The sequence below is a fragment of the Microdochium trichocladiopsis genome, assembly GCF_020744255.1.
Source record: "Microdochium trichocladiopsis strain MPI-CAGE-CH-0230 chromosome Unknown B0I36scaffold_1, whole genome shotgun sequence".
Lineage (NCBI taxonomy): Eukaryota > Fungi > Ascomycota > Sordariomycetes > Xylariales > Microdochiaceae > Microdochium > Microdochium trichocladiopsis.
In genome coordinates, this window is record NW_025763544.1 from 895,775 (window position 1) to 921,554 (window position 25,780).

At 57.9% G+C, this 25,780-nt stretch overlaps 9 protein-coding genes across 9 annotated transcripts; 5 read left to right on the top strand and 4 right to left on the bottom strand.

Annotated features, from left to right (window-relative positions):
- Window positions 1–126: 126 nt before the first annotated feature.
- Window positions 127–1,895, top strand: B0I36DRAFT_2901 (uncharacterized protein). The gene has a single exon (XM_046151694.1). It carries the CDS (start codon window positions 426–428, stop codon window positions 1,887–1,889), a length of 1,464 nt encoding a protein of 487 aa, XP_046017908.1. The 5' UTR covers window positions 127–425; the 3' UTR covers window positions 1,890–1,895.
- A 1,608-nt stretch (window positions 1,896–3,503) lies between these two features.
- B0I36DRAFT_2914 (uncharacterized protein) lies at window positions 3,504–5,426 on the top strand. Its single transcript, XM_046151733.1, has 2 exons — window positions 3,504–4,462; window positions 4,547–5,426. The coding sequence occupies exons 1-2, from the start codon at window positions 3,694–3,696 to the stop codon at window positions 5,314–5,316; spliced, it is 1,539 nt and encodes a 512-aa protein (XP_046017909.1). The 5' UTR covers window positions 3,504–3,693; the 3' UTR covers window positions 5,317–5,426.
- Window positions 5,426–5,957, top strand: B0I36DRAFT_2910 (uncharacterized protein). The gene has a single exon (XM_046151721.1). The coding sequence runs from the start codon at window positions 5,536–5,538 to the stop codon at window positions 5,869–5,871; it is 336 nt and encodes a 111-aa protein (XP_046017910.1). The 5' UTR covers window positions 5,426–5,535; the 3' UTR covers window positions 5,872–5,957.
- On the bottom strand, window positions 5,958–6,768 carry B0I36DRAFT_2909 (uncharacterized protein). The gene has a single exon (XM_046151718.1). It carries the CDS (start codon window positions 6,662–6,664, stop codon window positions 6,044–6,046), a length of 621 nt encoding a protein of 206 aa, XP_046017911.1. The 5' UTR covers window positions 6,665–6,768; the 3' UTR covers window positions 5,958–6,043.
- A 625-nt stretch (window positions 6,769–7,393) lies between these two features.
- On the top strand, window positions 7,394–9,778 carry B0I36DRAFT_357242 (heterokaryon incompatibility protein-domain-containing protein; the record flags this gene model as incomplete). Its single annotated transcript, XM_046157773.1, has 1 exon — window positions 7,394–9,778. The coding sequence occupies one exon, from the start codon at window positions 7,394–7,396 to the stop codon at window positions 9,776–9,778; it is 2,385 nt and encodes a 794-aa protein (XP_046017912.1).
- Window positions 9,779–10,086: 308 nt separating this feature from the next.
- On the bottom strand, window positions 10,087–14,122 carry B0I36DRAFT_390639 (uncharacterized protein). Its single transcript, XM_046161399.1, has 2 exons — window positions 10,835–14,122; window positions 10,087–10,697 (listed from the first exon to the last, which is right to left on the bottom strand). The coding sequence occupies exons 1-2, from the start codon at window positions 13,749–13,751 to the stop codon at window positions 10,159–10,161; spliced, it is 3,456 nt and encodes a 1,151-aa protein (XP_046017913.1). The 5' UTR covers window positions 13,752–14,122; the 3' UTR covers window positions 10,087–10,158.
- A 1,655-nt stretch (window positions 14,123–15,777) lies between these two features.
- B0I36DRAFT_357244 (uncharacterized protein) lies at window positions 15,778–17,779 on the bottom strand (the record flags this gene model as incomplete). The annotated part of the gene is made up of 4 exons (XM_046157774.1): window positions 15,778–15,824; window positions 15,897–16,712; window positions 16,779–17,337; window positions 17,426–17,779. The coding sequence occupies 4 exons, from the start codon at window positions 17,777–17,779 to the stop codon at window positions 15,778–15,780; spliced, it is 1,776 nt and encodes a 591-aa protein (XP_046017914.1).
- Window positions 17,780–19,324: 1,545 nt separating this feature from the next.
- On the bottom strand, window positions 19,325–21,246 carry B0I36DRAFT_390643 (uncharacterized protein; the record flags this gene model as incomplete). The annotated part of the gene is made up of 5 exons (XM_046161400.1): window positions 20,840–21,246; window positions 20,186–20,282; window positions 19,918–20,142; window positions 19,681–19,729; window positions 19,325–19,591 (listed from the first exon to the last, which is right to left on the bottom strand). Exons 1-5 carry the CDS (start codon window positions 20,934–20,936, stop codon window positions 19,325–19,327), a joined length of 735 nt encoding a protein of 244 aa, XP_046017915.1. The 5' UTR covers window positions 20,937–21,246.
- A 1,600-nt stretch (window positions 21,247–22,846) lies between these two features.
- On the top strand, window positions 22,847–23,929 carry B0I36DRAFT_370817 (histone H2A like protein; the record flags this gene model as incomplete). Its single annotated transcript, XM_046159950.1, has 3 exons — window positions 22,847–22,957; window positions 23,506–23,637; window positions 23,741–23,929. The coding sequence occupies 3 exons, from the start codon at window positions 22,847–22,849 to the stop codon at window positions 23,927–23,929; spliced, it is 432 nt and encodes a 143-aa protein (XP_046017916.1).
- Window positions 23,930–25,780: the final 1,851 nt, after the last annotated feature.

Here is a 25,780-nt window from a genome sequence, read left to right on the forward strand (position 1 = left end):
TGAAAGCTCATCCCAGCTTTCATGCGGGAGCAGGGATGGAGCGGCCAGGGATGGAGCGGCCAGGGCGGTGGGGCGGGCTGCAAGTAGGTGGAGCTGCTGCGCTGTTTGGCTGTGGACCCCAGCCATCGTCATCTCAATGCCTTGATTGACCTCCGCCTCATTCTCCCTCCTGGCTGGCAGGAAGGCTGTCAACATTACCAGCAACCATCTACCTGCCCCTACCACGACGAGCCGGTCGACGACTTAGCTACACCTGCCCCCGACAGCGGCTTGCGACAACAACGCAGCGGTCTGCCAGGAGCTTCCCTTCCGCATCTACAATGGCATCCACGTCATAGCAAGCCTCGCGACAACCTTGTAGACCACACCATGAGCCTGCCTGGACCGGCCCTCGAAGGCGGACAGCAGTGGCACGTTCTCCCATCATGTCGACCACGCACCTCATTTTCCGCATCGTCTACAACTCCATCTACGTCGTCCTCTGCATCCTCACGGCCGCGCTCCTGCTAGTCGTCCCTGGCGACATCGCCGTCCAGGCCATCTTCATCAGCCAGTCCTGGATCAACGTCGTCATCCTCGGCATCGTCCTCGCCCTCGCGCTCCTCATCATTCTTTTCGTCTATGTCACACGTCTGTTCATCACCCGCATGGCCCTCGCCGCCATCCCTCGGGCCTGGATACCCATAGAAAAGGGCGATGTCTCCAAGAACGTGCGCGAGCTCATTCTTGACGACCTCAAGCGCAGCGCATTAATTGCCTGGACCGCTCGTCCCAAGGTCACCTCATTGCTAGACCAGCCCGTCGTCGAGAGCGAATCTCAACATGAAGGGGCTGAGCTACAGGCTGCGAGCACTGCCGAGAAGTCCTCACTACCAGGACTCAAGTCATTTCAGGCCTTGCGTGCCAGCAAGAGCAAGAGCAAGACCATCGACAAACCCCCGGAAATCACCGTCCATACAGCTTCGCAGCCTGTCTGGGGCCACATTGAGCATAACGGTTGGGGTTCTCCCAACCTGCCGGACCTTCCGAATCTTCAATACAGCGCTGTGCTCGCGGAACTACCCAACCTCGTCGAGGCGCAGGCTATTCGTCTGGCTCGGGCCAGTATCGACAGCACAGACGACCTACCATTGTTCGATGAAGATACCCTCAAAAGTTTGGCGCTTCAGCACTACATGTCGATGCGCACCTATGTCGGTCATCTGACGAGCCTTGGTGTCCTTCGTGACTCTCAAATAACTGTAGAGTTCCTTGAAATCTACGAAAAGGCACGCTTCTCGGCCCAGCCCATGTCTGAGGACACTTTCCGACGACTCATGCATCTCTTTGCGGAGCTTCTGCGTAACATGCAGCCAATGCAGACCTCGATTTTCCGCGCCTCGTCTGACATTGACGATTACGAAGGAGAGGACTACGAGGATTCGGAGGACGGACACATTGACGACGATGCGCCACAAGATACCACGCCAACAACCCCGGCTCGTAGTGTTGCACGGTCGCGCAGCATGAGGAGCTATCAGAGCAGCATGCAGTCTCGGACTGGCTCGAACCACTTGGCTGTCGGGAGCTACTACTCGGCTCACACAAGCTCTCGCCCGCAGCAGTCTCGGCGGCAGCAGCAACAATCCTTCCGCACAGCTCCAACAACACCAAGGAGCAGACTCGACCGCGCATCGTCCAATCGCTCAAGCAGTACCGCATCACAGATCGAGCGTAACTTCGCGCAGACCAAGAAGCCTTACACCGCGAGCCAGTTTTCTAGCAGCAGCAATGCCAGCCTGCGGTCCGGCGGCAGTGGTTCACAAGGGTCTGTGATCAGGCTAGCCACTGCAGGCGACGATAGCGAGCTCCCATATGTGCTCACGCCGGTGCATTCGTATACGTATTGAAGACGGTAGTTATCAGAAGCAATCGGACACTCGCACTCGCGGGTATTCCACGTACTGTATCCCGACAGACAATGAGATCCAAGGGGAGGAGACGATCAAGAAGGCCTTTGTTGCCAAAATAAAGAAGCAACAACGGCATTGGTCAAAAGGGGACACCGAGCAGGCGCATAATGAACGACAGCATGATACCCTGGGTTCGCACACACAAGCACAGCACAGCGACGGCGTTTGCATTCTTTTTTTCCTTTCCATTTGTCACCCTCCACCACAGTGATCAAGGAGGGTCTCTATAATTCAGCCTGTACATATAAATTATCAAAAGCACCTTAGACCTCCCTTACAGAATTAGGTGATTCACCATGCGCGCATGGTTTCAAGAGCAAGAGTAGAGTGTTCCAAAGATCAAGCTTAGCAGTTGGTCCATCATTTTTGACATGCACGAGCTCCAAAACCATGGCTTGTGACCATGATTCATTCTTGCCCATCAGCATACAAGGCACTCCAGATCCTGACAGTTATAAGGCTGAATTTGCATCCAAACGGGAGCAAGAAGCCTACCTCGGAGCCGGGGCAGGGTCGAAGATGAGCGCATGTCTGGTGGTCGGATATCAGCTTACACGTGCAACGTATGACTGAAATCTCGGACGTGAACAATTGGCGGAAAAGAAAGAAGAAAAAAACATTACGGTGCTTACTGAGGTTCGCACGCTTGGCAACCTCGTTCGCGGAGTAAACCAAGTTCTGAGCAGAATAAAAATAAGGAGGCGCGGATTGTCCCACGCACAAGGCGAGGGCAGTTGCGCAAATGCGATCTTTGACGTTTGTGTCTCAGGCATCCCCTCCCTCACCGGATGGGGCGGCGGCATTGCCATGTGCGCAGATGCGGAACTGGCTGGCTACAACAAAAAGGCCCGCGGGGTTGGGCATCTGCGGCAGACGACCTGCAGCATTTCCCATTTGGCCAGCACAACTCGAGTCGCCCCGATTTGCGCAATACCACTGGCTATAATTACGGCTCGGGCATGTCGCATGTGGGCATCGTGGCCTCTGAACTGGCAGGATCAGGCCTCGATGCAGGTACTGGGCCCTGTCGGACGAGGTGACATGACATGTTGCCATGGCCAGGTATCTTGACGACTTGCGATGCCAGCTTCAAGATCATGACTACAATAGTACAGAAGCAAGCCCCCTGCACCTTCTGTCTCCGGCCACGACATAAATATCACCTTCACCTCACGGACTGGGCTCCCTTTGAGGGCGCTTCGCACTCTCCACGGCTACCCACTGCTTTGAGGCATCCTCCCTTCCCAGGGCTGGGATGTGCTCCTCCTGCCCATCGTGGACACAACCCTGCTGAGCGACACCGGCCATCACCTCCAGAAACCCGCGTGATCGTGGGGGACGACTTGCATCGTCGCAGCTGAGACCTTGGTCTGCCTGCGCAGAGGCCCTCCAATCGCCACCTGAACTAGGCGTTTGCATTCATACACGACCTAGGCTGGGCCTCAGCCTCTGCTGCCTGCATCTGCCTGTAACACCCCAGCTTCTTCTTGCCTCAGGCTGCAGAACCAACGACAGCCTCGTGCACAAAGGCACTGACATCAGTCACTGGTGGTTGACCTGGCATGTGAATCACGGTCTACATCATCTTTTTCTTCACGCCTGACCCGATCGTGCACGACGCCCATGTGCAGGTACAACAGGGCAGTCGGCTATAAGACCACCTGTCACAAAGACGGCAGCCCATCGCATCGAACACTGCATCACTTCGTCCTGGTTTTGGCGGATCTGTCTGACGACGATCATGGAGTCGACAAGGACCGCTGTGGTTCAGCAGAACCCTCTGCATTTCGATCTTCCACGGACCCTCCAACAGTTTCCAAAATTCGCACAGCTTCCGTACGATATTCGTCACAGGATATGGGAGATGGCCATCTACGTTCCCGGAGTTCACTTTCTTCGGTTCGAACCCAACCCAGAATTCCAGCTGGATCTTGCACCGCCAGGCTCCAGAGAGAGCTCGCCACCAACCATCAAGACTCCCTACTCCGCTCGTCTTGCGCCGTTGTTTGAGAACCCCAAGGGCGATGTCTCTCACTATCTCACACGAAACAAGTACCTCGACAGTCTCAGAGACTCTTGTAACGAAGCTCGGCGCCTGGTCTGGCAGGCTCTCAAGCACCCTGGCAACCTGCGCCTCGGCCACGGTCACCTTGAGCCTGGGCCTCTGGTCAACCTCGCTCTGGCGGATGACATCATTTGTGTCGACTACCCCGAGATTCAGAGGTCCGCTTCTGTGAAACTCGGCAGGTGGAGTGTCCGGCTCGACAGGGCCCAGCTCTCCAGGATCAAGAAGCTGGCCGTGCGGTATCAGGTCTCGTGGGGCGAGGATACCCGGATGTGCTCGGGATGCGGGAGAGTGCACGAGTCTCGGAGACGCACCCCGAAACTTCCAGAGCACCTCATCGATTTCCTGTGCCTGTTCCCGGGGCTGGAGACCCTCTTTCTCATAGACAGTTTTGCTGCTCCTAGAGGCAGCAGCAGCAATGGCCATGAAAAGGGCGAAGCACCAGGTAGGCAGAGGCCCTCTTAGTCGTTCCATGTGCAATTTCCGGGTTCTCCAGAAGACTAACAGAGGGCTGTGGACTTTGCAACAGAGCTCACCAATGCGGCAAGGAGATTTGAGTGTGGAGGAGGTAGATATCTCTTCCAGGTCACGGCTGATAATGCATCTCTCAACTGCCATACCGAACACGTCGCCGGTAAAATCCGAGATAGGCTTGCCGACGGCGACGGCAAGAGCATCAAGACAGGCGTCGACGAAGACGACGGCCGACGGCCGCTGCTTGTCGAGTATTTGGCAAGTGCATGGGAGCCAGAGTTGCTGTCGACTTTGAGAATGCCGCAAAAGCGAGGGCTCGATAAGCGACGGACAACAACGAATGAGCGCGCTCGGGGGAAGAACGTACGTGGCAACGCTACCACTCCCGCTGCAGGACAGCAAGCCAGCTGCATGGTGCGGATTGCGCGCAAATCCGAGCACGCGGATATATGGCCGAGCAGACTCGACCTCGAGGCCACCTCTGCTTCAGCAGACGTGGCTGACCTCATGGACGGGATGTCCCTGCAAAGTCTGCAAAGGAGGGGTGAACGTGAACGGCCCTGCTTATTCCCAGCCCAATGCCTGCGTCCCAGGGCAGACCAAATAGTCTTGTTTGGAGACTATTGGAAACTTCCAGCTGGACAGTTTCTGGCGGAGGGGGCGGCGCGGGCTGGACATACTGTAGAAGAGGAGACCGCAGCAGGTCAAAGTAAGACAGGGGAGCAGCCAAGTCTCAATGATCGAGCACAGGATGCGACGTTTTCTGTCAATCACGGCCGCCGGGCGAGTTGTCCCGGCAGCTTGTGCCGGAGGGACATTCGTTGATAGTTTTTGCCAGCAAGACGTCTGGGAGGTTAACTGAGTTGATTCCGGAAGAAATTGGTGGATACGCAGAAATGTGCGGATTGATTATCAGAAGCGAGTGCGGCCGCGCCGCAATCCTTGCTTCCACAGGAGGAGATCTTATTCCTGGGATGTCACATTCTATCACACGATATTTCAGAAGCGAGCCTCTGACCACGAGGTCGTGTTCAACCAGCTTTGATGATCGGTCAGATGGGGGGACACTCCGGTTGTAAGAGCTGGTATTTTCTCTCTTTGGTACTTATCACGGTATCTATGATCCTGCGTGCTGGACAGTCACCGAACGGCAGAATTTGTTCAATGGCTATTAATTATCAAGGAGCGGGAGCGGATGGATCGATGTTTTCTTATGGATTTGACGTGCTCCACCCGGGACTGCTCTACGTTGCCGTTCTGACCCAACCCATAATGTTCTTTCTCTTTACTTCTAAGTCACATGTATTGAAACTTGCCTCCATCTCAAGAAAGAGAACAAGACATCGCGTCAAAGTTGGCTTTGAGAGTCCATGCATGTAAATTGAATATGTAAACTGATGCATATAACTGGTACAACCCTTTTAATCTATGCGCGCTCGTCATAACTCCCGCCGTTCCTAGGTACGTAAAGATTATCAAACTTGCCTCAAGCATCCCCTCCTCTGAAAAAAAAAAGAAAAAGGAGGAGGGGAAACAAGTCCGAACCGCTCAATCAGAACTTGACCTCGTGCTTGTCCGACACGAAGCTGCCCCTCGAGGCCCCGTCGCTGTCGGCACCACCAATCTTGTCCCGCCACTCGCTCACCACGACGTCGCCGCCCAGCGGCCACACGTACCCCCACTCGCCGCTGGCCTGGACCTGCACGGTCTTGCCCGCGATCCCCAGTTCCTGAGGGTTGACGGCGGGGGGCTTGAGCTCAAGCTCGTTGGTGGCGGTCTCGCCGGGGCCGATGGTGACGAACTGGTCCTCCGGGGGAGGCATGAGGCGGCGGAGGGCAATGGTGGCAAGCTCGAGAGGGCTGGAGGCGCCTTGCGGGGTGAGGGAGAGGACGCCGAGCTGGAGGGCCATGGGGTCGAGGGGGGTGTTCCAGCGCAGGAGGGTGACTGGGGTGGAGTGGGTGTTTGTGACGGCCAGCTTGACGCGGGGTGGTGACGATGATGATATGCCGCTGATGGAGACGGACAGCGCCGTGGACGGGTCAAAGTCCCTGGAGGAGGATGTGGAGGAGGAGGACATGGTGGATGGTGTGTTGCCCGTGTTCCAGAGCAAGAGGGCGAAGGCGAGGAAGGCGAGGATGGGCACGAGGGTGCGGGGAGTGGCAGGAAGGCCCATTTGCGTTGGTATGTGTCTCTTGTCTGGGGTTGGAAAAGAAACGCGGGACTGGGTCGAATATTTGTAGTTGTATCTGTCAGGACAGGATAGACCGTCGAGGAATGACGACAGTTGCAGGAGGACCTGCATCAGAGAGCCGCCGGGGCCGCCCTCTTGTATGGATTGTGAGATCGTCGGCCCAGCCCGTCCGAATCGGGCAGGAGGCTGCTCGCTGGGGCCCAGCACTGCCGGCGTCAGGCAATCCCCTGGCCGGACTTGAAGGTGTTAACTATTCCCTTGCAGTGCCGTAATTATAGCAGCACCGGCAGTTGGTGCCTGGCCGTGCAAGTGGTCCCCCGCTTTCACATGGGTTCTCTAGGTCAGTCAGCCCTTTGAACAGGAGCACTCAGCATTGCCACCGCGAGCAACATTCTCAATGACAACATACCAAAGTAGTACCCAGATTGTGGCCCTCTTCTTGACCTCCAGTACAGCCGGTGCAAATAAGAGGAGACAGGCTCGAGCTCCACGTCGACGCAGTCAGGATGATGCACTGAACTGCAATGCTCCTTCCGCATGTGGACAATCCCCATTCCCCGCCAGGCCAGGCCTGACTGTTTCACACAGCTGCCCGCACAGCGAAAGCCACTCCAACAGCCAGCCACCTCAACTGCATGCACCATCAACAAACGACAGACAGCCAACACACCTCGTCGGAGAGGAGAGTCACAACACCGTTCATGACCGTCAATGGCCTCCCACTACCCCCATACGCCCTCCCACGGCGCCTGGCTAGACTATGCCCAGTATCAGAAACAAGCCGTCCGCTCCGCAAACCTCGAGCTGCTCATCCTCCTCGTCGCCCAGGGCGGCCCCGCTATAGACATGCAAGACTTTGGCCATCTCGCCTGGGATATCATGCGAGACCGCTCGCCAGCAATGCGAGAAACGCTCCGCTACCTCATCACCACCTACGGCCTTTCTCCAGACGTCACCTTCCCAGCCTACCCCGGCTCACACCAGCACGCCAACCTGCTGCAGCGGGCCTGCGACGAGCTCAATCTCGAGGCGGTGGAGTTGCTTCTGCAGCATGGGGCGGACGTTCAGTGTCCAGGTCTTGACCAGACTGCTCTGGAATACCTGACGCACAAGACTGGCACAAGACCCATGAGCACGTCTGCCTATGCCACCCACTACATGCCCCTCGTCCACTTGCTCCTAGAAAGAGGCTGCCCTGATATCAAGGGGCTCGATTTTTCGAAACGGAAATATCGTCACCCAGCAGTTCCACCAGCCCAGTCCGTCACAATTACATCGCTTGCGGACAACTACGCCTGGCCAGGCAAGGAGATCCCGACGGACAGCGCCAGAGACCATATTCCGTGGGTGGAAGAGACAGGCACCGCCTTTATCCATGGAGCGCTACCCGATGGCCAAATCAGGCTGCTTGAGCTGTGCCCATCTGCCACACCATCAGATCCCGTCGAATGCAATATTCTGTTTACGCCCATAAGCGAGGCACCAGACTATGAGATTCTCAGCATTGCCTCAGACTCGGCCTTGGCGACACTTCCCATCACGCTTAATGGCAGTTCTCTCGAAGTCTCGCCTGCCGTGTGGGATGCCCTGCACAGGGTTCGGCAATCAGACAGGCCGAGACTTTTATGGATCAAGGCTGTGTGTGTTGATCATGACAATGAAGCGGAACTGTTGTCGCATGCTCAACTTTACGAGGCCATCTATCGACGGGCCACAAAGGCACTCGCCTGGCTTGGGGCTGCCGACAAGAATTCTCAACTCGTGTTTCAACATCTAGACAAGTGCCGCGCCGCACGGCAGCTCAACTGGTCCCACTACCGCGGTACTACCCAGGACGCTTTCCACAAGTTGTGCCAGAGGCCATGGTTTTACCAGGTCGACTCTGCTCTTGTCGTTGGCTGTTCAAGAGACACGACTATTCTCTGTGGAGCTGACAGTGAGTGCCAATTCGCGGAGCTGCTTCGTTGCACTTCGTTCAGGCAGGACTACCACCCCTTGCATGGTATCTATGGCCCAAATCAGCTCCAGAACCTCAAGGCCGTGGCTGATCGGTCAGGGTTGAGGCAAGCGATGCAGTTTGCGCGCCTCTGCCAGGACACGTGCGAGAAGGAAAAGATCCGGGCGATTTCTTCCATTGTCGGGCAGTATGAGTTCTTGTCGGACTCATCCTCCAGCGATCTCGAACTGGCAACATCATTCACGCGGCACAGCATCCTAACCGAGCGCGATATTTCGCTGCTCCATTTTGTGGGAGCAGGATCGTCACGTCTGGACGGTGCTCCCTCGTGGGTGGCAAGCTTTTGCAGCCAACAGGGAGCCCCAGCTCTATTGCCTCGGGTCTTTGGTTCGTACAGCTACAGTTCTGAGCACTATCCTTGGAAGCTTCTATCCGAACCTGAAATTCGTCGAAGCGGTGAGTTGGCGCTCAAGGGAGTGCTCTGTGGCAAGGTGCAGGCCGTCGGGGAAAGCCTCACACCCATCTTCCCCGAGATGGCACCAGGTAGCAAAGCCTTCCGAAAGGTCATTCGGAGCTGGGAAGTCGTCTGTACTTCCCATTTATCCAACAATGGCAGGAAGAAATTCCCTCAGTCGGTGGCCGACGCGTTTGCCGACACGATTCGCGCTTTCGACGACCACGAGCAGGTCGGTGAAAGTAGACCTGCCATTACCTCACGGGCTTGCGACTTTGTCGAGTGGTACAAGCAGTATGGTTCAGGGGTGATGTATAGCAAGGAAGCGGCATACTTTGATGAGATTGAGACTGTACAGGCGTGGCAAAATCAAGCAAAAGCTGCCAATGGCGACGGAACTTCGCGGGTGGGCTGCTCGACTTTTACCGAGGCCGTTGAGCGCGCCATATATGGGCGTCGGTTGTTCGTGACGGATGACGGGTCAATGGGACTGGCGCCGGCCAAGAGCAAAGCTGGCGACCGTCTTGTCTTCTTCCCAGGGGGGATCTATCCTTGGGTGATTAGGCCTCGTGCAGATGGACGGACGCATGAGCTGATTGGGGACTGCTACTTGTACGACTTCAGAGTTGTTGAGATTTTCCGAGCTTTGATACCCTCAGCGATCCGTGAAGTTATCCTAAGTTGAGAAGATCTGTGAAAAAAATATAGTTGATGTGACGAAGGCACCGCCGGTCGAGTTTTCCGTCCGGAGTTCAAAAAACAACCACCTTACTGATGCTGTACTCACGTGCCGGACAAGCCAAGACGTTACAGAGTACCTTGCTGCCAAATGTCCACCACGACACAAGAGGATAGCAAGAAGCCCATACACAAAAGGCGAGAAAATCGTGTCAGCCATTTTAACTGACAGTGATTGGATTATGCATAGTTATATTTTCCCAAGAGCCAACAACGCCAGAGCCAGGATAACGCCAAACCCCCCCTCCCTCCCTCCTTCCCTATATGACAGTTCACAAACAACCCGCGCCAAAAAGAAAAAAAAAGAAGGAAAAAAACCCAAAAAAATCAAATAGGCAAGCGACTATCCGGCGACAAGTCGACGCCGATCCTGCTCCTCCCGCTGACGCCCAACGTCCTGCCGAACCCATACCGCAGCCCCATGTTGTCGACCCGCATATCCCTCTCCTTGCGGGCCAGCCTGCTCAGCCCGCCGCACCCTTCGAACCCGTCGAGCATCCAGCTGTCGCAGACGTAGTACATTGTGCCCGCGATGGTGCTCGGGTCGAGCGGCATGTGTGGCCATTTCACGACGAAGCTGAGGATCAGGGTGAGCGCCATGACGCTCATGATGGCGACGCTGCCGTACGTGCAGGCCCGGTTGACCAGGTAGACCTGCGTGCTGCGGAAGGGCGTGTTGCACAGCAGGATGGGCAGCAGCTCCGAGGCGATGGAGATGAGGGAAGTCGAGGCCAGGAACAGGTCGCCTCGGCGCAGCCCGGCCCAGAGGCCCGAGAAGCCGTTGCGCGGAGGGGCGAGGAGGATCGAGCGCCGCGCTGGGCGGGAGCCCTTGGCGAGAAGGCGGAAGGGGCTGATGATGGCGATGCCTAGAGGTTGTGCGATACAAGGTTAGTTGCTTTCTTTAAAAAAGAAAATATTGAACGTGTAGTGGGTGTGGTATCATTGGGGAAGAGAGAGAGGGAGAGAGAGACCAAAAGTAGCAGCGGGAGTAGCAAAGACTCACTGTCGAAAAACGACGACCAGGACAAAGTAATGACGACGCCCGCGCCGGTGAACAAGAACCGCACGCCAAACCCTTCGCCGCTCATAAACTTTTCAAAGTCGGTCTTGTCCGAGCCCGTCTGGTAGTACCCGATGACGGCCAGCATGCCCAGCAGGACGAGCAGCAGCAGCAGGCGCCAGACGTAGCCCAGCATGAGGAAGGGGAGGTGGTGCTTGTTCTCGAGCTTCTCCAGCGGCCGGGCCTGGTTGTGGTGTTTGAGCATGTTCTCAACCTCCCACGCCTCATCGACGCTGGTGCGCGCCTTCTCTCCGGCGGATCTCCCGTCACCACCACCACCACCACCACCGTAACCATCCGCATTGTCGGCAAGCACGATGCCGTACTCGATGGTCCCACTGTTGGTCCCGTAAAAGTAGCCCAGCCGGAACCTGCGCTCGGCAAACAGCGCCTCGATCAGGCTCTTGGGGAGCGCGCGCGCGTCCACTCCCGCAGGGAGACTCGTGAAGAGCCGGCGCACGTCGTCGTGAAGGCACAGCGTGGCGATGCTGCAGATGCTCCAGGGATTTGTGGCAACGCCCGTCTTCCAGCGGCCCAGGATGAAGACGAGGGTCAGCAGGACGAGAGCTATGACGCCAAGCAGGCAGACACACGCGATGGTGCCCTGGAAGAATGACGTGGTGATGAAGAAGCACCCCTTGTTGGTCATTGTGCCGGGACGGCATTCTGGGCCCTGGAGGTCGATCCGGATGGCCTCGCCAGCGAGAGGGATCAACAACGCCGCGGAGACAGTCAGGACTGTGGTGCAGAAGAGAACCCACTGCCCGCTGCCCAGGCCGCGGAAGGTCTCGAGGTAGCCACCCCAGCCAAAGGGCTCGAGCGAGATGGAGTGCTTGCCGAGAGCACCTTGGGGGCGGGCGAGCTGGTGCCAAGGGTGGAAGACGCGGGCGTTGGTGTCGAGGATGCGAATGGGGATGGAGAGGAGGACGGCAGCGATCGTGGGGATGAACATGCCCAGGATGTACGAGGCCACGGTCGTCGTGTGCGAGTAAATGACGACGGCGCCGTTGTTGCTGTTGTCGGCCGGTCGGCTGGCAGCAAGGGGGTAGCTGGTGAGCGTCTTGGTCGGGACGCCGGCCGCGTTGGTGAGGACCTGGAGCGAGGGCTGGACAGGCTTGCTCGTGACGATGGTCGTTAGCTGGCCGTGGGCATTGGTTACAACAGTCGTGTATGGCGTGAAGACCGGCGCGGCCGAAGCGGTGCCATACGAGACGACAGCCGGGGGCTGGGTTGCGGTTGTGATGAGCTGAAGCTGGCCAAACGCGGAGCTTGGAGCAGCGCCCACAGTAGTCGGGGCCGCGTTGAGATCGCCAAAGTCGTTCTCGCCGGGCACATGGCTGGGGTCGTTGACGTCGTCGCTGACGGCCGCTGGCGGGTCCGTCGTCTGTGGGTTCGACTCGTTGACGTCGGTGACGATGTTCTCTATCGGCACCGTTGCTGCCGGCACGCTGAAGTCACTCGGCGTCACTGGCGGCGCGCCGATAGGGTCTGCAAAGGCAGACTCGTCGACATATCCAACAGTCGTCGAGCCAGGGGCCGTCACTGGCGGTGCGCCGATGGGGTCTGCAAAGGCACTCTCGCCCACGAACGCGACAGTCGTCGTCCCAGGCGGCGGTGTCACCGGCGGCGCACCGATGGGGTCTGCAAAGCCAGTCTCACCTACGTACGGGGCAGTCGGCGTAACCGTCTCCTCGTCGTCGAGCCCGTTGTAGGCCGCCGGCGGGGGGTTGCCCTCGACACCGGGGGGTTGCGTGTGCGTGGCCTGCGCGGCGGGGGCTGCCATCGCCAGTGCCGGCACCGTGTCCGTCTCCTCCTCTGAAAGTCCCTCGTACGCTCCCGGCGGCGGCGCTAGAGGAGCAGTGGGTGTCGGTGTCGGTGTCGGCCCTCCCAGCTCGGCAAAGTCGCCCGCGAGGACATATGCCTGCGTCGTTGTCGGCTCGGCAGCTCCGTCATCATCCGCCCCTCCCTCCCCAGATGGTGAGGATGGCGCCTGTAGCGCAGGAGGCGCTGCAGCTGACTCGAGAGCCGGCGCAGGTGTAGGTGTAGGCGCAGGTGCAGGTGAGGGTAAGGGTGCGAGCTCCTCAAATTCTCCAGGCGCCGGCACGTCAGTCCCTTGCGAGCCGCCTGCTGCTTGGGGCGTGGTGACCGTCGCTGCCGTGTCCAGGCCTCCAAAGTCCTCGGCTGCGAGAACTCCTGTGACGGTGGGAGCCTCGCTGTTGACATTGCCCGGCGGCACCTCGAGGCGTCTCGCGAGGTCCAGACCCTGCGCGACATCCCTTGCCTGCACAATCGACGCCCGGCTGACCGGCAGCTTCAGCAGGCCGATGACGAGAGCCGCAATGGCTCCCAAGACGACGGCCAGGAGCACGAGCAGGAACGGCCGCCGCAGGGCCGTGGGCTTGTAGTTTGGCAGCGGCTTGTCGTAGATGGGCGCCCTCACCCCGCCGGCGCCGCTACTGCTGCTGCTGCCATGCGGCCCCGGCGGGCTGGTGCTCGAGCGGCGGCCGTTGTTGCTGCCGCTGTACTCGTACGGGCTGGGCGTGATGCCCACGTCGGCAGACCCCTCCGAGGCCGTCCTGGCATGGCTGTATCGCCTGCCGGTGCTGAAGTAGTCGCGCGGTGCTCCCGGCTGCGTGCCCAGGGCAGGGTCATACGGTCTCTGGTGCTGCTGCTGGGGCGACGTGTAAGGGGAGATGACGTCGAACTCCTCAGCCTGGTCATAGCGGTAGCCTTGGTCGTAGCCGTACTGGTACTGGCCTGCCGCTCCCTGGTACGATAGGTCTGCTTCGTCCCCGTGCTCCTCCGGCACGCTGGCGAACCGGCCCGCCCGCGTCCGCGTTGACGACGGGAGGTGTGACATGTTCTCAACCGAAGGGGAAAGGAGCTCTCGATGAGCCGGCCTGTGTGAGAAGATTGTGATGGAGGAGCCGAACGAGCCATGGAGTTGAAGTCGAGCTGGCCATGGCTGCCATAAATGCCAACTAGCTGCCTAAGTAGCCAGCCAGCCCAGCAGCAGCAGCAGCTGAGCAAAGAGGCCTCGCAGGTCCAACTCAAAACGTGTGGCTACAGCATAGCGCATCGCGGGAAGGCGTCCAGGCCAAGACAGACCGACAGGCGAGTGGGTGGTCTCTCGCCAAGCTTGCGTCGTCGGGACCAAGCAGCAGCCTCGGTGGCTGCCCGCCGACGACGCCATGGGCGGGCGGGCAGAGCTGGGCCTCGCCAACCGCGACGCACTCTTTGAGTTGGCGAAACATTAGGCTTTTAGTCGTGGCTGGCCTGCGCCTTGGCCCTAGTGCCCTCCACCACGCCGCTGCCGACTTGTGACGGCGACTTTGGATTCTGACACCAGGCGAATTAGCTCACCTCCATACCTTCGGGAAGGTACGCTAAATAGCTGGCTGGCCTAGACCCTCCGGTTCAGCCCTGGCTAGCGCCTTCTTGGCCAAGGTATATTCTGCCACGCCTCGTCAAAGGTCGACATAGTCCCTTCGCCTGCTCAGCCTTGTTTTCCGACATTCGGGGATCGCCTCTCCTGGCACAGACGCGTATCTGGCCATCGTGCCGACAGCGACGCTTTGGGATAGTGGTGATTACATACCATTGCGCCCAAGCAGGGCCGCCCATGTCATCAGCAGGCACACTTGGCCAACATCGGGCCCGATACTGGTCAGCATATGCATCAAGCTTTCGCATCGAAACCAGATCACGGGAGACTACCAGCACGTTTCCCACGCTTCGCCCATCAACTTCCACTCGCCAGGGACTGTGAACTAGCCACAGCATCTGAATCCAACATGAGCGCCTTTCCATTCCTGATTCTGTGTTTCCAATATTTTTAGAGGGCTCTATACCCGCTTGCGCATCTCGTACGCCCCTCCAGCCCAGTGTTCCCAGATCTCTTTCCCAACGCTGGTTGGCACAAATATATGCACCCAAGTGCACCCCACGCCTTGGAGATCAAAGCCGTCTGCTCCTGTGTGGTTTTTTCTTTTCCCTTTTCGTCCTTTCTCCCTTCCCTTACAGCTCCCCCCATTGCACCAATTACACCAGCCGTCCTGCGCAGTAAAGCTTTCATCCTCCAACCCTCCTCCGATTTTGGTAAAGCGCAAATCTGCAAGGCGGCTGTGCCGAGAACCATGCTGGCCGGCATGCTTCGATATAACAAGAAGTCTCAAGCTATTCAAAGTGGAGGGTCGATCTGTTCTCCAAGTCTCCGGTCCAGCATGCAGATTTCCTTCGGCGCAAACCATCTAATTGTAAAGACGAGCGTGTGCATCATAATAGCGTGACCATCGTCAAGGGGCCGCTCGACTGCGTGCGGTGCTGCCATGGTTGGCGGCGCGTCGAGCTGTCCGGGGAGCCCCAATGGGGGTATATAGTAGCGTGGGTCGTGACACCGTGAAATGGTTGCCCATGTGTTGTTGCTGTATGGTGTTGCAAGGCCGGGATACCGTCCTGTCTTCGCTGGCGTACCAATGCACGCCGCCGCAGCATGCTAGATACATCATGCTCGAGCAGGAACACCTCTGAATAATCTGTTCGACAAGCCTCTCAAAGGACCGTAATGGAGGTGCGGTCACCGAACCCAGCCGTGGAAAAAATAAAATAAAGGAGATCAACCATAATCAAAAAGTTTGACTCAAAGAAGCAAAAAATGCAGAGACTGAACTGTTGGTACAGCGTATTATTATAGTTTCGGTTGTCGTGAGAACGGTTCGATCGATGGAGAGCAACTAGATGTTCATGCCGCTCAGGCATATGCGTGGCGTGAAGAAGTGTCTGCGCCACAAGGCACAGGATCGCAAAGTCGTAAATCGTCTCTCGTCGGGTATGTGGTAGTATGACAGACAGTCGTAGCCAATTCTCTTTTCTCATTCATGTCGTGATCAATGGAATCGAGAGGCAGCGGAGCTCCGTCCTGCGTCAGACGAATCTGTGGAGACACAGTGAGTGATCAGTTCTGCTGAATAGCCTCGCGATGGCCTCGCCAAGTATCAAGACTCACCACTGCCCCGTTGCATGTGACCTCTACCGCGGGCACTAAAACCCTGACCGCTGTCACCCCATTCCGGACCACGAGGCTGACGCTCAGGGATATTTCTGCTGGAAGAGCCATTGGCGCCAGGTCGCTGACTACCGATCGCCCCAGGAGCCTCTCTCGAGCGAAGGTGGGCCGAGGTGCCGTCGAAGCCGAGGCTCATCGATCCCATTCCGCCAGCCAACATTGCGTCCGCACTAGAACCGCCATTTTGCCCAGAGGTAGGCGTCAAGTTTGGAGGTGTCACGAGGGAGTTCTGTGAAAAGTCGCTGTACCGAGCACCTAGGCCATTTCCCAGACCAGCATAGCTTGAGCCAGAAGGGGCGGGGCTGGGGCTGTGCGTGCGCAGGTCTGCAAAACTCTTTGCGGCTCGGAGATTGTTCGTGATGGCATGCTCGGGGCTACCAGGAAGCTCCAGAGTTGGGCCCTGGCGACCGATTGTGTGATACGCGCCAGAGGCCATGCGTGATTCGGAAAAGTCGAAAGTAGCAGCCCGGCTCAAGCCACGGCGGTGGTCTTCCCACGAGACGCTAGAGAGCTGGTTCTGTGCATGAGCTGGCGGGGAATGTTGCGGTCGCTTCATGATCTGGATCTGTCGGCGGTCTGCTTCGCCAACCGACCTATGCTCGAGGCCCATATTATGGGCAAGGATATGGATCTGCCGGCGTTGCTCAGGGGCAACATCTGGCGAGAAGATAAAGACCTCTCTCGACGGGTCATTCTTGAAGAGCGTAAGTTGTGTGTAGAATTCCAGAGTCGAGGGGTCATTCAGGTCAACATCTCCTAGTGAAGGGGTCAGCACGCAGGGTTTGCTGCTGGCAGGGAGGCCGTAACCGTGAACCAGCTTACTGAGTGGGGAATTGCTTGGCTGCTGCTTGTTGACGTTGACACCGAGAGCCTGCAACGCGCTCTGCTGATGCATGGGAAGTGGTGCCCGGTGCTGTTCCTCGAGCTGCCCACGTTTCTCCCTCTTCTCGCGGTCAATCCGTTCCCGCTCGTCCTGGGGTAGCATTTTCTTGTACTCGACCCGCAGCTTGCGTCCCATAACCTCCAGGCCGTTCATCTTTTGAATCACAATGGCGGTGTCCTCGGGAGTAGAGAAGTTGGCGAAGGCAAGGCCCCGGAAGACGCCTTTATCAAAGTGGTAGTTGAAGGCATACGGCTGCGGCAGATTCATCGACGCCATGAGGCCCTGGAGGATCTCTTTCCTGCACTGAAATTGGATGTTCTTGATGACAATGGCTGTAGGGATGAGCTGCTCCGAGTCTGCAGAGCCAGGCGTGGTCATCAATCCGCGAGCATCCGTCGCAGACCCTGCGATACTTGAAAGATCGTGCTCGCTGCCGTTCATACCCAGACCAGGGTCGTACATGTGCGAGATGCCAAGATTTGGCTGGTCGGTCCAAGTCTACAAATTCACGGTGTGGTCAGCCAACAACTCCAGCCATGAATGGAGGCCAAATGCACGATCGGATAGCCTCGAGCTTTTGACTTACGGTAGGCAAGGCGGCACGGCGGTTGACAGCTCTTGATCCTAAGCGACCGTTCCCATTCATGGGTCCATTGACGGTGGCTAGGCCTCCGCCGTTGTAAGCCCAGGTCTGGCTGCCGTCAAGCATATACGGCGACTGCATCGCGTTGGGCCTCATCTGGTCAAACCGGGAGAGCGACTCGTAGCCCGAGTTGCGTTCATCGGGAGTATAGAGGGCAGGGGTACCCATATGCTGACCGAAGGCATCGCCCACGCGCGGGCGACCGCTGCCAAGTCCGGTGTGCATGTTTATAGTGGCATAGCCCTGTCGGGAGGTTCCTGGTGATCGACTCGGCGCAGACGTGTAGTCTGAGAACATTTCGTGTTGGTGGTGATTCATGCCTCGCTTGCGATGAGCTGGGAGTCCAGCCAGCGTCGACTTGTGGATGACTTGCGGATGAGCCTTTGGTTCGCACGCAAGATCAAAAGGGGCGTCACGAGGACCACGGGTCGTCTGGAATGCTCGTGCGGAAGGCGCAAGCCAACCAGGTCAAGCGTACAGGGGCGAGGAGGTGGTCGGGCGGCCAGCTGGAGATGGAGGGCTGGCAAGCAACAAGGTCTATCGAGAAAAGGGCGTGGTGATGGCGACGAGCATGAGGCGAGTGTCGCTCGAAGATCGAGAGCGCCAAAACGCTGTTGCGACCCAGAACCGGAGGTAGGGCCACCAATAAGGAGCAGCAAGGCCAGTGTCTTGAAGCAGAGCGAATGTGGCGGTGTCACTGTGCAGGTGGTGAAAGAGCGCAGAGGGGACGAGCCTGGGAGCGCAGCAGACACAGAACGACCACGGCGGCGGCAGTGATGGCGGCGACGAAGTGGTGACCAGAGGAGAGAGAAGGAAGTGAGCAGCGAATGGGAAGAGGAGGGAGGAGTGGTGCTGGTGTAGTGGGATGTGTCGAGGGGACTGGAGGAGAAAAAAGCGTGCCGCGAGGAAATGGCGGCGAGGAGGGAGCAGCGGCGGCGAGCAGGGAGCGAGCGAGCCTGTGCAGTATGCAGTGGCCGTGCAATGCCTGCGCGTGGCAGCGGGCGAGGCCGTCCCAGCCAGCCAGCCCAGGCGTAATAACTTAGGGGGGGAACCACTTGTGCACCCATTCTCCCGCCAGGGTCGCCCTCACGCTAAAAAAGGGGGGGTTCACTTGGTTCGAGTGAATGCAACTCCTCCTCCACCACCCAAGACCAGCAACAGAGCGGAAGCTGGAGGCGCCCATCCTCGTTACGACCTCCCTCCCGTGCCATCTCATCCTCTCCTATCCTATCGAGGCCCCCGTGCTTGCATCCACTCTCTCGCCGGCACGCCCCGTACTGCAGTGCCAGCCCGCTGACCGAGCTGCAGAAGGGCAAGCTCTTCGAGTCCCACCTAATCATACAAACAAGCCAGGGCGGGCAGGAGGCCACGGCTGCACAATCGCCGTGCTTGCTCCAGTGGCTCCAGGGCCTGGGTAACGTAGGTTGACTGTCGCGGCACGTCGAGCAGGCAGGTGACGGGCGATTGCTGCTGGGGGAGCTCGTGTTTTGCTTTTCCCATGGTCAACATCAACTTGGATCGCCCCGCCTTCAGACCCAATCCTGCCTGCCTGCCTGCCTGCCTGCCTGCCTGCCTGCCTGGCAACACCACCACCACCACCAACACCACCACAACACAACTGCATGCGGGCCGCCCTCCATGCAAGCTGCACGACGCAAGACATGGACTCCTGATGTGAGAGAGAACACCCCCGCCAAGCTTGCGGCACGCCGTGGCATTGACCCCAGGTGCGACACGCGCTCCCCGTGTCTGGCAGTCGAGCAAAGCTATCCCCCTCGAGACCTTTGACAACCACGATCCTTATTGACGTCCTCTGACCTCGCAACGCTGTTATCCCATTACTCATGGTCGGCAGACCAGACCTGACGACAGAGACAGAGCAAGCTCGCGCTTGTATTTCTCATAGGTCACTTGCTCTGCGTTGCGTGTCAGCACAAGGACCTGCGATGGCTGCACACTCTCCTCTCCCTCGTGCGGTGCATCCGTCGGCGATGCTGTTTCCACGCCTCGAGTGGTGTTGCACGAAACATGACGCGCATTATTTTTCCAAGACATGCACAAATCATTTGCTTTGAGCCCTGCATCCAGCCAACTCGACTGATGTCCGAGCTGTTTGCCTGGTTCACATGGCTCCCCTGCCCCTCTGTATGCAGCCCGAATGTCCTCCAGGGCATCGTGCAGGTCCTTCCATCACGTACCTGGGTGCCATGCACGTCATAGGCCTCGACAATGATGATTTCCTTGGTGCTACAGTATCTTCACCTGCAGGGCTAGCTCAGTCCCAGTCACTTGCTGTAAGCCACTTTCGTCGCAGCCTACCCTTAATTTTTCAAGGCCACCTTCAAGACGACCGCGCGGAAGCCTCCCGGGCTTCGTGGCCTGCTCGACCATGGCCACGAATCCTAATTTGCCAGGTGAGGGGTGACTAAAATTACCCGCTTGGGAGTTGTCCTGAACGTCTTGAGCCTTCCCGCTTCAAGCCAAGCGAGGCGGATCTCAGCAAAGCGGGCCGTCCACGGCCTCCACTCAGGGACAGGCCCGGCAGGCGGCCGAGATCCCCCGTGGTGGCCGCCGTTTCCATGGTAGCGGGACGATTGTCATTTGATGCTAGTCCAGGACGACCAGGCTTTTTTCGTCTGCCGAGTGTCCAGCTTACCACGCTAATCATGCAATCAGTCCTGCAATGGGAGCAAAAAGACTCACAATCTGCTTCTTCCTAGCCGGGACAAGCCACGGAAGGGTCGCACATCATCGATTCGCGATCCAATGACGTGGGTTCTTGTTCGATAGTTCGTCTTGTCTAGAAAATGCTTGCTTTTCCCAGTGCGATGCACTAAGCTAGTCCGACAGACTTGCCGCCAGCCCAGCGTCTGTACAGTACTTGTCGATCTCAGCAGAGACATGGGAGATGATCCTCCTCCCTGAGCTGCAATAAAGAAAATCAAGTGGTTTCGGCACAGACCAACTAGCCAAGCTGCACGCCGCCTTCTTAATGCCTGAGGTCTCGAGCAGAGCCCCCTAATCATCCCAAAGTCTTTGACACCGCCATACGGTGTCACAGGCGTTGCCGGCCAGGGGGGGTGGTCTTTCACCAGAATTGCCCAGACAAGGGCCGGCGGACCATTGGGTGGAGGGATCCACGCAAAGGTTCCATTGTGATTCTTCTCGAAGCATTCCGTGACTCGACACCCTCGTGGGGTTTTGTTGTGGATAGACTATTATCAGATATCTCAACTTAACATGGGCAGGCTGGTTCTGCAGTCTAATTTTCCGTCGAGAAACGAATTGCGCCCCCCTCCCCCTGCCCTGGCTCAGGGGATCGGCAGGATGCACAAGAGACCCTGAAGCGGATCACACCTCCGGTACTTGCTTGGACAAGGACTTTTGCGCGGCGGAAGCGCACCAGCTTGGTGGGACTGACTGACACATAACCGTCGGAGCCACGAGATATCATTTCAGAATCGACCAGGTTGTTGTCATGGGTGTGAAACGGTGTTGATCCAACGCTCCCAATAGTGTCTGTGGGTGCCCTGACTTGGGCGGAGTCTTGGCGAACAGGTGCGGTGAAGAATGAATCCCAAGCTATGATCGGACGACTTTATCTGGCTGTGGCTCAAACAAAGGAGCTGGATCGTGGAGTGTCCTGTTGGGTAGGTCCTGCACAGAGATTTTCCCAGTCGAGGTTATGGAAGGCCACTTCACATGGCGTCCACGAACCTTGCCATCCCGCATAGAGCGTCAGCTAGTCGAAAATTTGTTCCTTCGAAGATCACGGGCATATTGGCAAAAGCACATCCACATGATGCAGGATGTCCGCTGGGTTAATAATTTGACCATGATTGCATACATCGTGCATGAGGCTACGGTGAGACCTTGATGCAAAACGTCCTCGGCCTCGCGAGGACTTTCATGATCAAACGACGCTGCCTTCCCTTTGAGTGGCTGGGATCTTTATGATTACAACATCTGGGATGTGCATCGTGAATGGTCATTCGGCTCGTCCAGAGCGGCGGGTGGGGAAAGCCTCGGAGCTGGCACGATGCCACGCGGGCGGCTGTGGGGAAGTTGGAGATGGCTTGGCGCGGGACGGAGGAGGCGGAGCGGAACGTGGCTGACTGTGGCTCAACTCGAGCACCTCGACCACCACCCACCAGCCCAAACCTCCGCGCGGACGTCCAAGTGGCACTTCTGGAGCGCTTCAGGCAACGAGACGTGCGACGGCCAACATGGCCAGCCAGCCGACAGGACGCTCTTATGAGAGTCTGGCGGGACGTTTCCACGCACTCTTCTCGATCTTGAGCCTTGCCCGGCCCAGACGCCAGAAATGCCCGTCGAGGTCTGGTTTGGCCAGGCAGTGCCTGGCTGAGGGCCACTACTCAACGCCGTAAGTTGCAAGAGACGACCACGCCACCTCGCCCAGCCGGGAAGCCTCTGGGCCCCAAGTCAAAGACCCTATTCCTGCCTCTCCCCTTCGCAACACAAGCACAAGAGACCAAACACGCCGAGTTGTACTGGTCTGCAACACAGGCAGCACGCAGCCGCCGCCTGCTGGGACGTGGGCTCTCATCCATCACCACCAACGAGCTGCCCGCCACCCCCCACCTTGGCTGACAGCTGGCGGGAGCTCTGCCGGATCTGGCCAGGCCGGCAGCACGATTGCATCATTCACCGAGCTTGAACACCCAACCACGCGCCCGGTCGATCCGGCCCCTCTGGGCATCGACAGCTCTGGCGAGTTGACAGGCTCAATCACCAGCTCGACAAGCAGAGCGCAGCAGACCAGGCAGAAACAGCCAAGGCAGAGGGCGCGGCGCTGATGCATTTGATGCAGCACCCGACCAAAGTCAGCATGGCAGCCGCCAGAGGAGGGGGCCTGGAGATACAGCAGCAGCAGCAGCAGCGGGCACCCGACTGACTGACGTGAGAGCAGCTCTGGGCTCGCTCCAGCTCCGGCTACAGCTCCCTCCCCTCCAGGCTGGGCACTGGCTGGGCAGGCTGAGCAGGCAGAGGAGGAGGCTGGCCGCCCAGCGATAAACAACAAACAATTTTCACCACTGCCCTCCCGCCGCACCGCGCCGCGCCAGCACCCACCACCTGCACCATCACCACCCGGCCCTGCCTGCCTGCCTGCAGCGAGTCGCACGTCTTCCCGCCACATCCACTTGCACCACCCCACGCACAAGCAGCCTCCTCCGTCCGTGCAACAACCACCGCTCCCACATCACCACTTCCGCCATCGTCGTCCTCGTCGTCGCCTCTGCTGTCCTCGTCCACTCCCATAATCCATAACCACGCGCTCCGCGACGGTCCTCCAGCAACTTCCTCTTCCCAGCCACCCCCATCTCCTCCAGTCCATTCTCCACAATGGCCGGAGGCAAGGGTAAATCGTCCGGCGGCAAGAGCTCCGGCGGCAAGACGTCGGGCGTCGACGGCCCAAAGAAGCAGCAGAGCCACTCGGCCCGCGCTGGTCTTCAGGTAAGATGCCTTTCCCAGTTGCTGCGTCGCGTGCATCGTCGTCTTGTTCCCTGTCGCCATCGCCATCCTCGCCGTCGCGTGTCCGCCGTCCCTTGCGCCGTGATGCCTCCCTGCCGTGCGCCCACGCGCGCAACCTCTGTGCCACCAGCTTCGACACGCCGACAACAAGCTTGCTCGCGGTTACGCGCTGCATCGGCTCTGCGACCGACACAAGCATACCGTAATCGATGTCCAATCCCGCCTGCAGCGACAACGAAAATGGCCCCGATTTATCACGCCGCAGCACGACGACGCGAGCGCGCCACAGACGCTGTAGCAACCTCGAGTCTTCCTCAAGCGCGGTCGCCATGAGCGCGCGTATCTGCTACCGGTGCCATTGTTGTTGCATCGCGACCCTCATCTTCGACGGCCGCCTCAAACGACCGTAGCTCGAGTCTTGAAGACAAGCGTGTACGGAGGATGGACGACGACAACGACGACATTGCTGACGACGCGCGCCACTGCGTGAGCCACTTCGTCGCTCATCACTAACCACGCTCTCCTAATAGTTCCCCTGCGGTCGTGTCAAGCGTTTCCTCAAGAACAACACCCAGAACAAGATGCGCGTGGGCGCAAAGGCTGCCGTCTACGTCACAGCTGTTCTCGAGTACTTGACCGCCGAAGTCCTCGAGCTTGCAGGCGTAAGTTCCCCCCTCCTGACGTGGCGGAGCTCTGACTCACCGCTTTGATGAGCCGGGCAACCGTCACCCATCTTCCAGGCAACCACTAACCATCCCTCTGTAGAACGCCGCCAAGGATCTCAAGGTCAAGCGCATCACGCCACGCCACCTGCAACTCGCCATCCGCGGTGACGAGGAGCTCGACACCCTGATCAGAGCCACCATCGCCTATGGTGGTGTGCTGCCACACATCAACCGCGCGCTGCTGCTCAAGGTGGAGCAGAAGAAGAAGAACAAGCAGCCCGAGGCATAGGCTGCCTCAGGCAGACGCGACAGCTTGTTTTGTCATTAGTTGTCTTGTGTTTCCCCTCTCTCTGTGGTTTTTTTTTTCTCTGCTTTTGTATCGTGCTTCTCACGCCATTCGCCATACGCCGTGGCTGGGGTCTATCAGGGAGTTCTCGATACGGGATCGTGGTGTTTTCCGCCGAGTTATAAGGGCTGGAGAGGTCTTGTAGGAACGCGGTGCTGTCCTCTAATGATGAGGTGGACGTACTGCTTTGTCGGATGATCAGTGTTGGGACAGACTTAGTGGCGGGCGATGAACAAGGACGGGATTGTGAGCAGCCGCCGCACCGGTTTTCTCGACGAGGAGCCGCCGTCACAGCTTTTGGCATGGGTAGTTTGAAAAATGTAACAAAATTTTTGAAAAACAACAACAGAAACCGTGCTCCCTGTGCCCAAGTGGTAAACTGGCTCCGATACTCTCTATGACAGCAAGTCTTGTCATCCTTGCCAGTTGGTAGTAGGGCGGCGTCCCATGGGCCTTGCTCTTTGGATCATGTACAAAACGCCGGCCCTGACGAGGTCTCCGTGAACGGCGTTTTGTTTCAATGCAAGAAGAGTACATGTAGTGGACTCCGCGTGGGCGTGATTTTATGACGACTTTCTTGTGCACACAGGGACGCCACTTAGAAAGAAAGGATGCGATGAGACGCGCGCATCCTTGATTCTCGATTCGTTGACTGGTTTGAGATGGGTATTTTTCTCGTGCTGTGAGATTTTGCGCTGGCATGGGACAGATCGATCGACGCAGGTATGGCAAGAACAAACACCCGACATGGGAAATATTCGCGTCTTAGAGCAGTATTGGCCCATCAAGGGCCTTTGTTTATCGTACCTCACCTCGTTTTCCTGACTGGGTATGAGCCTTGGTTTATACCCGTTCGTTTCTGTAGGCATTGACAGAAGTCGTAACAAGTTCTTTTTCGCCAGAAGCTTTTCGTGAGAATGGCAAATCAAGAGCATTATTCCCGACTTCCTGGCTTTACATATCATAAACCCCATGCTTGTTTATCTTCATCGCCATCTCACACCTCTCTCCGTTTCAACACACACACATACACACATGCAGCACATCCTCTCCGCCACGCAGGAATCAAAAGCCCGTTGAAGTAATTCACCATACCGAGCTATAACTTTTCCAGCCGTTCAAAAAATCTGAAAATCGTCTTCACGCCGCCTCGCCTCTCGCCTTGCCATCGCTAGATAGATCCCCTCCACACAGTCTCTCCCTCCCTCGCTGTGATCGCTGGGCTGCTTCGCTACGTGGACTTTATCGTCATTTCCCAGGTTCATCCTTTTCTAAACCAAGGCCACGAGCAATCAAGCCCCCCCCCCCCCCCCCCCCCCCCAAATAACTCTAGTGCGGCACATCATTTTCTCTACACGAAGACCGTCCATATTCCCCAAGTTGACTTTGGTTTTCTTTTCCTTTTTCTCGAATTCAATATAAATCAAAATAAACAATTAAACAAACCCCTCAAATGCAATGGACAAAAGCAGCAATAGCTTTGGGCGGGTTTGAACATGTGGCGCAGCCAGAACACCCATAAAAGCCAGCAGCAAACTTGGAGATCACACCAGTACTGCTCATGGCCATAATACCTCATGGTCGAGTGGCTCTGCCCGGCCCTGCCTGCCTGCCTGCCTGCCCGCGTGTCCATCGGCGGCGCGCACCACCGGAGCCCGGGGGAGGGGGATCCACTCCGGCGCCGCCCTCCGGGCGGGGGGCCCCAGCCGGATACAGCGGTTTGTGTGTGTCGAGAGGTGCCGGACAGGACATTTAAATAGTGAGTTAGTAGCTCTAGTACGCTGGCTCTCTCCC

Excerpts from the sequence above, each read along its gene's own strand:
- B0I36DRAFT_2901 (XM_046151694.1), top strand. The coding sequence starts at position 426 with ATGTCGACCACGCACCTCATTTTCCGCATCGTCTACAACTCCATCTAC.
- B0I36DRAFT_2914 (XM_046151733.1), top strand. The coding sequence starts at position 3,694 with ATGGAGTCGACAAGGACCGCTGTGGTTCAGCAGAACCCTCTGCATTTC. Across the intron at positions 4,463-4,546 it reads TGAAAAGGGCGAAGCACCAG|AGCTCACCAATGCGGCAAGG; the intron begins GTAGGCAGAGGC and ends ACTTTGCAACAG.
- B0I36DRAFT_2910 (XM_046151721.1), top strand. The coding sequence starts at position 5,536 with ATGATCGGTCAGATGGGGGGACACTCCGGTTGTAAGAGCTGGTATTTT.
- B0I36DRAFT_2909 (XM_046151718.1), bottom strand. The coding sequence starts at position 6,664 with ATGGGCCTTCCTGCCACTCCCCGCACCCTCGTGCCCATCCTCGCCTTC.
- B0I36DRAFT_390639 (XM_046161399.1), bottom strand. The coding sequence starts at position 13,751 with ATGTCACACCTCCCGTCGTCAACGCGGACGCGGGCGGGCCGGTTCGCC. Across the intron at positions 10,698-10,834 it reads CTGGTCGTCGTTTTTCGACA|GCATCGCCATCATCAGCCCC; the intron begins GTGAGTCTTTGC and ends CACAACCTCTAG.